This window comes from Vanessa cardui, chromosome 7 (genome assembly GCF_905220365.1).
Source record: "Vanessa cardui chromosome 7, ilVanCard2.1, whole genome shotgun sequence".
Lineage (NCBI taxonomy): Eukaryota > Metazoa > Arthropoda > Insecta > Lepidoptera > Nymphalidae > Vanessa > Vanessa cardui.
In genome coordinates this window covers 9432588-9444717 of record NC_061129.1, presented here as the reverse complement: position 1 = coordinate 9444717, position 12130 = coordinate 9432588, and the positions used below count along the sequence as shown (strand labels likewise).

At 28.4% G+C, this 12130-nt stretch overlaps 2 protein-coding genes across 2 annotated transcripts; one reads left to right on the top strand and one right to left on the bottom strand.

Annotated features, from left to right (window-relative positions):
* Positions 1–333: 333 nt before the first annotated feature.
* Positions 334–7093, top strand: LOC124530775. The gene is made up of 12 exons (XM_047105048.1): positions 334–513; positions 750–817; positions 980–1118; positions 1233–1334; positions 1510–1675; positions 1878–2056; positions 2244–2286; positions 2365–4848; positions 5128–5658; positions 5888–6067; positions 6156–6407; positions 6670–7093. Exons 1-12 carry the CDS (start codon positions 442–444, stop codon positions 6864–6866), a joined length of 4413 nt encoding a protein of 1470 aa, XP_046961004.1. The 5' UTR covers positions 334–441; the 3' UTR covers positions 6867–7093.
* Positions 7094–7694: 601 nt separating this feature from the next.
* On the bottom strand, positions 7695–10607 carry LOC124530776 (vacuolar protein sorting-associated protein 52 homolog). The gene is made up of 7 exons (XM_047105049.1): positions 10225–10607; positions 9992–10137; positions 9239–9806; positions 9001–9156; positions 8682–8800; positions 8487–8610; positions 7695–8363 (listed from the first exon to the last, which is right to left on the bottom strand). The coding sequence occupies exons 1-7, from the start codon at positions 10474–10476 to the stop codon at positions 7734–7736; spliced, it is 1995 nt and encodes a 664-aa protein (XP_046961005.1). The 5' UTR covers positions 10477–10607; the 3' UTR covers positions 7695–7733.
* Positions 10608–12130: the final 1523 nt, after the last annotated feature.

Below are 12130 nucleotides of genomic sequence, written 5' to 3'. Positions count from 1 at the left end.
ATTATTTTTAAAATTTTATTATTATTTTTGTGTAACTTCACTGGAGCCTTAAGGCTATTTTTTAATATTAGTAAAAGATAATACGTTATTTTCATTTAACTTATATGTGTACTTGTAATCCTTCTTAATCTCACCACTTGACAAATTGTTTGGCAATATTTAGGTGGTAACGAATAAAAAACATATATATCATACTACATTAAATAAATAATTAAATAAATCCATCACATGTTCCTCGTTTTTCGCGCGAATTAACTTGAAACCAAAAATGATAATTATCTTGCAACACTGAAGTTTCAAACATATTTTTATTTTGTATCTGTTTTATGTGAATTGTGGAGCGCGCCGGTGTTGTGTTATTATAAAGTTATTATCTAAAAAGAATATGATAGATGAAGATGAGAATTGAAAAATTATTAGCTTTATATATTTTATTTCATAATGGGTTCTGCGTATGAAGACACAGTCCTAGATTTTGACCTAAATTTTCTACAGCAATCGCCAAATATAGTGGTAAGGTTTAGGTTATGTTAAAATTTTGTTTAACTCAAGACCCATTTCATCGTACGAATAAAAATAATTTGTTCTAAAAAAATGTATGTGATAAAAATAATTTAAATAATTTATTATAATGTTGTGAAATAATACTAAATAAATGTTACAATTTTTTCTTCACCTGTATCGTAACTTAAAATTTTATAACACACCAGTGACATTAATTTAAAATAAGCTATTCCTATTTATTTCAGAATGATTGCAGAATAGATAAGCAGAGAAAAGCAATACTAATAGCAAAAAAGAAAACAGTTGCTACAGAGTAAGATTTTCGTTTTAAATTTTATGTTTTTTTTTATTCCTCTGAAAACAATTTATTTAATAGCTTGTTATAAGTTTAGCTGCCATCCATAAAATAAATATGTGTAAATGTTTTTAATTATATAGTTTTTTTGTTAAACATATATATGTAACTTTTTTTCAGTTCATTGATTAAAAAGTATTTTGCCAAAAAAGAACAATTGGAACAGACCGAAATAGTGTTGTTGACAGCAAAAGAAGAGTGTAAGCAAGTGTGTATAGATTATAAAGAAAGCTTAGAAAAATGTACACAATTAGAGAAGGTATTAATTAAACCAGTTTATCAATGAAATAAAATAAATAATTCATATAATATTTTATTTAACTAATTTACAAGTTCATGGGATATATTTTATAAATAAAATATTTTGTTTTAGGATGTTCAATCACTTCAAAACCTAAATAAAGAATTGCGGCTGAATTGTGAGATGACACAAAACCAGGTTGAGGCAATCAGATCACACTCACATCAACTTCAGGTATTATTTTGTTATAATTCACAAAACAAATAGTGAGAAATTAAATTTTACGAATATTAAAATTACAGAAAATCTATTATTTTGTATATCTGTATAAAAAATATATACAACAAAGTCTGTTATATCTATACAACATTGAAATATTTGTAACTTGTATGTTAAATATGTTCTGCAGGTACTGGTTAAAGAACATGAAACAGTTATTGAGGCCTTAAAAATTGAAAACCAATTAGAAAAGAATAATGTCAAAGACTATGAGAAAAATCTTTTGAATCTACAAAAAGAAAATGAGACACTTCTTAATGATCTATGTCTGGTTCGGGATATAGTATTGGGTAAAAGTAAGTACTAAAACTTATTTTAAAACTAACTAAACTTATTACTATAACATTTGTTTGCTTTAAGAATTAAATGGATATTACGTAGAGTTGTGACTACTGTACAAAAGGTATGAAAATACCTCAATAACTTGTAGTTCCTTAAATAATGTCTTTCAAATATTTTTATAATAGAAAGAAATTTTAAAGTTTTTCATATTTACAGAAAAATTAAATAAGCGTCATAAATTAGTCTTACAAAAGTATGATAAGGCCAGAAGAAAGTGCAATGTAGATGATTCAGCTTCAGAAAGTAGTAGCGATGAAACAGAATTGTTCGATAGTTCACCGTCTTCTCCACTGTTTAGTCCATTTGGAGTGACCACCGATGACAAAAATAAAGAGGTAATATGTTCATATTTACATATTTTCAATTACATATTTTCTAAATAAATTTGATTTAAGTAGGTATTTTAAAAACCAATCAGTCAATTCCAGCAGTTTAGAAAGCTATCCATTAACATATTAATCAGCTGTGATGAAAACTTTGACTTTTGTGGACTTCATATTAATGTTTTTTTCATATTTTCAGAGTGACCTCAAGTCAAACGAAAATGTAACCTGTACCAAAAAAGGTAAATTTCAATTCTTTTTTATTAATTTATGCAAGTATCTTTAAGCAATGTCTAAGATTATTAAAAACAATATTTCAGAGTCAACAAGAATAAATAAAGATTATGACTCAGATTGCAGTAATGAAAGAGTCAGTGAAGATACAGGTCGAGGTTCCTCTTTGGCATTCTCTGATGGGGAGAAATGTTTTAATAGTCCTGATTATTTCAATAATGATAGTCCATTTACAACAGAATGTACTAAAATTAAGGAACAAAGGGTTTTTGTGGATGCCTGTACAAGTCCAAGAACAATTTCAGAGGTAGTACATATTGCAACTAGTCCCCTACTGTTCGATGATGAAGCTATACTTAATGGTAATAATACCATTACGCCCATTGAAAAAGAACCTAATGGTGCAGAATATTATATTACTGATATTCCATTGAGCTCAGAAATTGTTACAATTAAAGAAAAGAAGAATGTTGTTGATATTGGAACCAGTATGGATATAAAAGTGAACAATGTGGCCACAAGTCCTATAGCATTCAAAGAACTTGAGTTAGTTCATAAGAAGTTAACACATTCTGCAACATCACCAATTCAAAATATTCAAAATTGTTGTAGTGTAATTACTGAACCAGATGTGAGTTCATTGCTCTCACATGATAATGCAGTAAATAATGTGATAGCAGATTCAGTGCCAAGTGTTGAAGTGAAACATACAATTATTCAAAACTTGTCGAGTCAATGTGAACTTGAAATTAGTGACAAATCACTTGAAGAAAAAAGATGTTTGGAAAGAAATAACAGTAATAACATATGTTGTGAAAACAGTAATGATTCTGAAATTGAAATGATTTTAAATTCAATGCGTTTAACTGAAAAATTAATTACACCTATTCCAAGGACTCCTGTAAAAATAAGTAAAAAAGAGGGTAAGAAATTAATATCACCCATAAAAGAACAACTAAATTTACCCAATAAACACATAGTTTGTCCAGAATCATTAAAATTGAGAGAAGAAAATAGGGTTCTTCAAACAAGCATATCAGATTTATCAAAAGAGATAATTAATATAAAGAGCATATTAAAAAAACAGCATTTGATGCCTGAAACACCCAAAAAACATTTATCTGAAGAAGATAAGTGTCACATTACAAATTCAGAGCTGTTTGATGATTCTAGTCATGAAGCAATATCTATACACTTTGACGGTGAAAAAAATAGCCATGAAAACAACAAAGGTTATGATGAAATTACCAATGATGGTTTTGCAAATAATTCTACAAATATGGATGTTCCGAGATCCCCACCTACTGTAGATAATAATGTTAACCGTGGACCAGTAATACATAGTATAGAAGTTTTTCCTGCAGGGTTCCAAATAAGAAATGAAATAAGCTTACCCACTGCATTGGAACCTTATAAATCTTCAGAAAGCGTAAACGAAAAAAGTTTTGATAGTGTTTCTTTAGTAGATAGCAGAAAAGGTATTGAAGATAATGCATGTGACAGCAATGAAGAAATATTATTAAATGATAGTAAATATAAAAATATAAAACATAAAAAATTAAGTAGGCTTGAAAGGTTTAGAAAAAAACTTTTACCAAAAAGTAAAATTAAAAGAATAAATGTTCCTATCAGAAAGTTACATACTAAATCTAAAGTAATACCTGCAACAAATAGTAAAACCATGGATGCTGAATTATTAGTAAATAACAAGTCAGCATATGAAAAGGCAATCAGAGTCATGAAAGAATTAAAGCAAAAAAATGGCAATGATGAAACAAAAGGCGCTTTGAATAATATAGGTAACAATAAAATTAACTCTGAACAAAAAGAGTTTAATAATAATAGAAACGATTCAATGTGTGATTCAATTGAAAAATCTACATCTATAAATAAAAGTCCTGTTCAAATTAAACAACCAGTTATTTGTCTTTCTCCAATAAGATTGAGTAGCCCAAAAAACAAAGACAAACAACAGAAAACAAAAGTGACAAGCCCTGGAAGGACAGAGGATATAATTTTAAGTGCAGATTCATCACCAACAACAAACTTTATCAATACCAGGAGTCGTACAAAGTCAATTCAAGATTCTATAACATCAACACAAGTTAACAGTGGCACTTGTAAATATAATGAGTCACAATTAGAAGAATCTAAAGAATATACAAAGGAATGTACTAAACCAGTAGAGAGCAAGAAAAGATTAAAGCGTGCTGCATCTGATAATCCCCCAGTAGAATGTAAAAGAATTTTACGTAGTCAAAATGTGAGAGAGATGTTCAATGACCAGGCAAATGCAGAAGATATTGATTTATCCACCAATAGCGAAATCTTAAACTCCTCAAATAGTTCACCTCACAAGAAACAGTTGAGTGATGGAGCAGATGAGAACCATGACATCCTTAATAAAGATATAAGTAAATCTTCTAAGTTTACAGATAGCATTAATACAAATACAGAGCAAAATATTGATGTAAAACAACCATTAAATCATCCAAAAGAAAGTATTCTCTGCAAGATGTTAGAAAAATTTGGTAAAGAAAAAATAAAATATTCTGCTAAAAAAATTCCTGGTAAGTTTTAAAAGTATGATAAATTTAACCTCCACATATTATGTTAAAAAAATAATTTCTATAAATTTATGATTATATAATTTTTCTTATACTAATACAAACATAAGATGATAGTTTAGTTCCAAGATAAAGAATACAATATATAATATGTAATAATACAAAAAATATATAACAAATTTAATACTCACTAACATAATGATCAGTAGTTTCTTAGATAAAATGTGTAATTGGATAGCTAGGCTGCAAGGATGTTTTTTGTGAAACATTTTGTATTTTCAGATGATGTTTCAAATACAATATGTAAGAAATTAGAAGATGATATAGCAAACATCATTGAATTACCAATAGATAAAACTAAATCTGCTATGACTAAGCTAGTAGATGAGATACAACATAGTTGGAAGATGAAAAAATTCTTGTCTGGATTTATGAAGTACTTAAAAGATCCTGCACGAAAACGGGAGTTGTTTAACAAAGTTACCTCTCCTCCTGCACCTCCTATGACCAAATCAGAACAAGTTCTTTTATTTGTAATGAGACAGTTAGAAATGTCTTCACCTAATACAGTCAGCATGATCCTAACTCACATAGAATTTTCACTTTTCCAATTAAATAAGAGCCCAGAATTTGATGTCATTGAAAGTTTGGCACATTTCTATGCATTGCTATGTCGATACTTCGGTTTTAAAAATCGTTTACGACAGTTCTTGTTGGATGCTATGTATTGTCTACAATTTAAAGTAGTTCCACTTATTAAGCAGTGCTTGGATGTGTGGATGCATATTTTACCTTTAGCACATATGGGAATTGGTAAGTTATTGGTTTATGTTTTTTCTTTCATGCATAATTTTAAAATACGAAATTTACAATATAACTTTGAGAGTTTGTTACGCTTTTAAGTCTTTATTAATCAACCAATCAGTATGACATATTGCTTACACATTGTCAGAGGTACAGAGAACTGCCTAACAATTGTCCCCCCACTCCCCTCTATTACTAATTTTTATGTATAATTTAATGTTATTATTTTATATTACAGCAAAAAGTCCGTTAGTAACCTGCTTAGTCTATCTGTTACACTTTTATAAATGTGAAGATAAATTTAACAGAATACAGGACATAAGATTTATATTGAATAAAAAATATTTTTACCAAGTAACAGATTGGAATGAAACTAAAATTTTGGAAATGTTTAGAAATTCTATTAAGGAATTAAGAGGTAAGTTTAATACACTAATTATATAAAAACAGATCCTAGTTATAATTTTTTTCATAAAATGTTTCTGTATATTAAAATATATTTTCAGATATAAAAGTAGAGAAGAAAATGTTACGAATGGCTTTTATAATTCTGGCTAAACGTCAAGGGCCAAAATGGTGTCAGAAGAATATAGTAAAAAATATGTTATTACCTATGATTGAGAAAGAAGATATACCAATGAGAATAAGACAGTTTTCTGTGGAACTGCTGGGCCCTTTGCTCAAGCCATATCCTAGTGATATGAAAGTACATTGTGAAATTGTAGTTAATCAGTTACTTGATATGCTAGAACAAGAAAGTAAGTAATATTTAGTTAAATATAATATAGGTTAGCATAATATTCTAAATATTCTGGTTTTAATTAGAATAAAAAGTGCTGTTTGGTAAATCTATTTGATTATTATATTTGTTTTTTATTGTATGGGTTCATGCAGAATTAAAACATAATTTTAAAATTTATTCTTTTTATTGACATATTAATGTTTTATAATGATTTTTTATTTTTAAAATATTTAAAAGGTTTTGTTTTGGTTAACATATGTTTAATTTTGTTAATTCAGTTCCAGATAGCATGAAGGAATCAATATTCACGAGTTTAATTTACATGAATAAACACAATCAAAATCGTGTTACCCAATCACTACTTTCATGGTCGCCGAAACGCGTGTCGCCAGAATTTGAAGAACTAATGAGAGATTTTGTTCGAGAGAAACCACTCAAAGTATGGAAAGGTATCCTAACACGAACGGCTTTGTAAAATAATGTAAAAATAACTATTAAGTTTTATGTTGGTGATAAAATTTTAATTTACGTAAGGTCTAAGTTATTGTAAAACAATTCAATTTTGTTTTAAGGACTTTATTTTATTGTCTTAAGAGTATAACTGTAATGGTAAGGTATCTCAATCTTTCCATGTGTTCTGTGATTTGTGTAATATTTACTTCATTTTAGAAGTTTTGTATTGAAAACAAAAAGTACCATTTATTCTGTAGTTTAATTTCTCTGAAAACCCAATTTGCAACTTAATTTCTACACAAGCTATTCCTATACTATAGAAATCAGTTGTGGAATTCAATACATTTTATTTTCAAAAAATTAATAAACTAGTAAATAGCTTAAAAAAAGAATATAAGTATTTGTAGCAATACTAAAAAATACTAAATTATATTTAAGTATGCTTGTTCTATTGTACAAGTTAATGTCAAGTACGAGAAATGCGTGTATTGAGCTTGATTTGCGTTCATAATTTATCTCGTGAATTATCAGGAATAAATCCCGAGGAAATCCGCATGTATAATTCAAATGAAAGTCTGCCACATGTGTAAAAACAAAACCACATCGGAACAGCATGGGGTGAGTTGTGGGACATTTACAGGTCGTGTATATTATTTTACTTTTTAAGCGACATCTTTAGTTACCATAAAACAAATAAATAAAAAAAAACTTCATATCTCAGCCAAATCAGAAAGGATAATAAGATAAGGCGTAATTTAGCATTAAAGAATTTAAATTATAAAATAACCATATTTTATAATTATCCAATATCTTGATCAAGTTAGTAAATTTACTAAAATAAAAACAACTGTTTAACATTTTGTATTGCAGGATTATATATTTAATTTGGTTAATAATTTGTCTTGTATTTCTTAATTTCTACCATAATAACATGAATATTAACAAGTTGAGTTCGAGCATTTGGTGTTAATAGTTTAACAAATTTATGATAATACTGTACAAAGTTAGTGAGAGCCATTTGTAGTAAACCTGACCCAGTCACGAGATTTGGGAATGATACAAGTACTTCTCTGTGTATTTCTTCAAGACTCTGTTTCCAGCTTGATGTGAATGAAGCGACAAGTGATAAAGACTTCTTTTCTAAATTTGCCAATTCACTTTTTTTACCACCCTCCTGTAACTGTTCCCCTTCTTTAACAAACTGCATCAGACCTCCAAAATGTGGACTAAGTATCTCTTCAACATACTCGGAACTTCTGGCTTGTAACTGTTCTCTAAAACTTTCAGCTTCTTTTGTATTATCCCTGGTTCTCTCCATTAATATGCTTAAGACCATGTCGTAATTATTTATTAGGAATATCAGTTGTTGTATACGTTGCGGAAATTCAGCTGCCATTTTCAGTAAGAAGCAATGGACTTCATCTTGTAAAACCAAAAGTAAATTGCTGAGTTCCTCAGAAGGAAACTGTTCACTCAAGCTAAGCATTGCTGCTGAAAATTCTGCATATCTCCGAGTGATCTGAAATATAATTTGATAATTTTAATATTTATAAAAGGAATTTTATAATTTTTATAATCAAATAAAATGAAACTTTTTTGATAAGTTTCGTTCTGGATTTTTTAATAACAAATAAATACTTACATAATGTGGTCCCATTTCTTTGTTAGATAATTTGGCTGGGTCACAATCTCTAACACTTTGGATGTTTAATTTTAATACAAATTCCAATCTTGGCCACAATGATGATAATAATGAATCCCAATAACTACAAAATAATTAAAATATATTCATTTTGAATTTATCTGAAGGTATTTGAGAGGTATGCTATGAATTTACCTGTCCAATGCCGCCACTGCTCTTTTGTGGCACATCCAGCGATATCTGTTTATAAGTTGTATGCACAGAAACAGTGCAAGGCAATCATAGCATTCTAAAACATAGCTTTCGACATTTTTCTGAAAATTTAATTAATACAATATTTACAAATTTTTGGTCAGCAATAATTATTCAAATCAGTAGTATCAGTCAGTAGTAAATACAACTAAAACATTGTTTATATAATAGTTTATAAGCTTCACGGAAATTGTTTAATATCAAAACCATGATATATAATAATAATAATATATATTTCAACATAATTTTCAAAAATACTTACTACGAGCAAGGAAAGTGTTTTTCCAAGAATTCTGTCAAATAACTCCTGTGCATGGCTTCCTTTAACATGAAAGAATTCTGTAGTAAACAAATACTCTCGGCAACTGTTGTCTACCAGAGCATATTGTAGACTTCTGAACAATGCCTCATATGAATACTGAAAATTATTAAGAATAGTTACAAAATAGTATATTACAAATTAAGTAATTTTGAACCACTTATTTTTAAATAAAGTTCACCTTGGTTTTTTGTTGTACATGAGGTACAATTATTGGTGCTTCTAGCTGTTGGGCCAGAACATCTCCTCTGTTGCCAATTGTAAATATTGTACTTTTGTTTTTTAAATTGGACTTTTGAAAGAATCCTCCCTTTGAACCATCTTCAATTCCCATTAAATCATCCTTAGTAGGTACTTCTTCATATTTCAACTTGTCTAATCGGGATGCATAAGATTTGAAATATGAATAGTAAACTTTGCTCAAAGTGTCAATATATTCATTGCAAATTTCTTGTGCTACATTTCGTTCATTTGCTAATATAAATTCAAAGAAAAATTTATATTTCAACATAGCGTTCTGTGGTATTTGATAATTAGCCATTGGTTTCCTAAACTTATATATTTGTTCCAGGATGTAGGTTCTGATCTTGGATACCGCTTTAATTTTTAGTTTTTCTAAAACATCTTTTACATCATGACAGGCCTTGGTTTCCTTAAAGTCTTGTTCTTTAACAAAATTTAATTTCTGATTTAAAATGGCTAATTGAATCATAAATTCTTTATCAACAACAGGAACATTATTGATGCCACTGAAAACAATAACTTAATTTGTTTATTTTTCATATACTTTCCGAGGGAAACAGTTCAAAATCATTTTATTAAATTTTGTAACATAAAGATATGATAGTGATGAATAAAAGTACCTACATATATCAATTTCAGGAACATAATCTAAACTATTTGCAATTATTTTTATTACTTTTACTATACTTACAAAATAAGTGTTTCAGATACTGCCATATCTTCTATAAATGATGATAGTGGACCTTTCAGAGCTTGTCTGTTAGAAAGTTGAACAGACATATTTACAGAACGTTTCTGTAAGCTTATTATTTCATTACTTATACTTCCCAAATCATTCTAGAAAATTTAATGAGTTTTTAATTTAAAATGGTATTAGTTTTTTAATTACAATTGGAACATATTTTATTAGTATTCACTACTTACCTGAAAAACTAGTAACATGCTCTCCATTTTTTCCAGAATCGAATCACAATCCTCAATTTGATTGTGAAGTGATGCAATATTCTCACTTTCTTTTAAATAATCAGCTACAGAATTTTTTTCTGCTTCTTTTATACTCTTATCGATTTGTAAAGCGTATTCCCTTAAATCAGTTCCATTTTTCAGTACTTCTTGAATTTCCAAATCTTCTAGATTTTTATCTAGGATTACGGTCATGTCTGTAGTTTCACTCATCTTTTGTTATTTTTAAGAAACAATTTAATATTACTTCAGGATTTTCAGTAATTGAAAATCATCACATATTTTTAAACAACATAACAAGTTTCATTTGTTTCTTCATGTCATTTAATTAATTTGACATGACTTTGACTAGTCAGTTATAGTAAGTCACGACTTACGTTTCGTTGTACACAAAATTTCATTAATTACTTAAAGTATGCGTTTGCATTAATACGCAGTAATAATTAATAGTTAGGTATGACTTATAGTTGCAGAAATTATATCTATATCTGAAATATTTACATGGATATAAGTAACTATTTGAATATAAGTTATTATATAAAATTGTATAGATGGCGTTACTTTCGCTACATTTACCAATATAAAGTTAATAATTAATCATTAAAAATTTGTTTGTATATATTATATATTTATGTAGATTTACAGTAAAGTGTATACTTATATCAATTAAAGTTTATATTTTTGTATTAGGTTATATGGAATTAAATTTTTAGAAAACAATCGTGATTGTACTTTCTTATTTTGAATTAAGTAAAAGATATAGGATTCAAAAATGATAATGTACTTATCTGTGTGTTCATGGTGTTTAATATTTTATTTTAACTACCAAAAATGCTTTTCAATATATTTAAATAATAAATGTTTACTTAATAATATTCTTCTGACGACGCATGATGCAAGACATACTATAGTGTAGAAGGACGTGCACAAGTATCCGACAAGACTGCAAAGAGTAGGTACAGACGCCAAGGCTCCTGAAATGTTTATCGAAACACGGGACTGTAAACACTTCCAATATCCAGATTCGAAACTGCTCCTGAGCATGTTTCAACAGAAAAACAATAAATTGACGTAATTAACGTGGGACCTTCCCATAACTGGTTAGGTTTTGTAAGGTCTACTCTTTGTTTTTGGGAAGAGGTAATTTATTGGAGATCACACCACCACACTGAAAAGTTGATAATATAGCTATTCTTGCGATTGTGAAAAACATTTTCTTCATTCTAACATTTTCATTAAATGTTATACGAGGGGCCAACGAGAAGGAGTCTCACCTGATGGGAAGTGATTACTACTACCCGCAGACATCTACAACATCGGAGACTTGCATAAAAAAAGTTCAGAGTTCTTTCAAATAAGTCGGTTAGATAGACCGACCCTCACTAGTTTTGAAAGTTAAATATTTCGCCATATTAACTCATCTTGATGGATCATTATGTATTTGATTTGATTCGGCCGACTTGATTTAATAATATTATATAATACGTATTTGTAAATTAATTAGTGAAAAGCGTCACTTAATTATCGGTTTGAATTAAAAAATATATTTTATAATTTTAGCACCGTTATTGATGCCACTCCAAGAATTATATATAATCACTACAACATGCCACATAATACCAATTCAATACGTTTTATTGTATTTCTATAAGGTATTTAGAATTAAAATTTCATTTAATAAAATGCTGATCTGGATAATAACGCGTTGCATACGTATTTAAAAAATACAAAATAATCAAGTAAACACCAATTTCTTTTCGATTATCTGTTATTGTAGAAACTACGAGTATAGCCTGAAATAATAGGATAACTACTACTAGGAAGAAAGTAGTTACTTGCACGCTAGGAGGTAACTTAATTTGCGAGA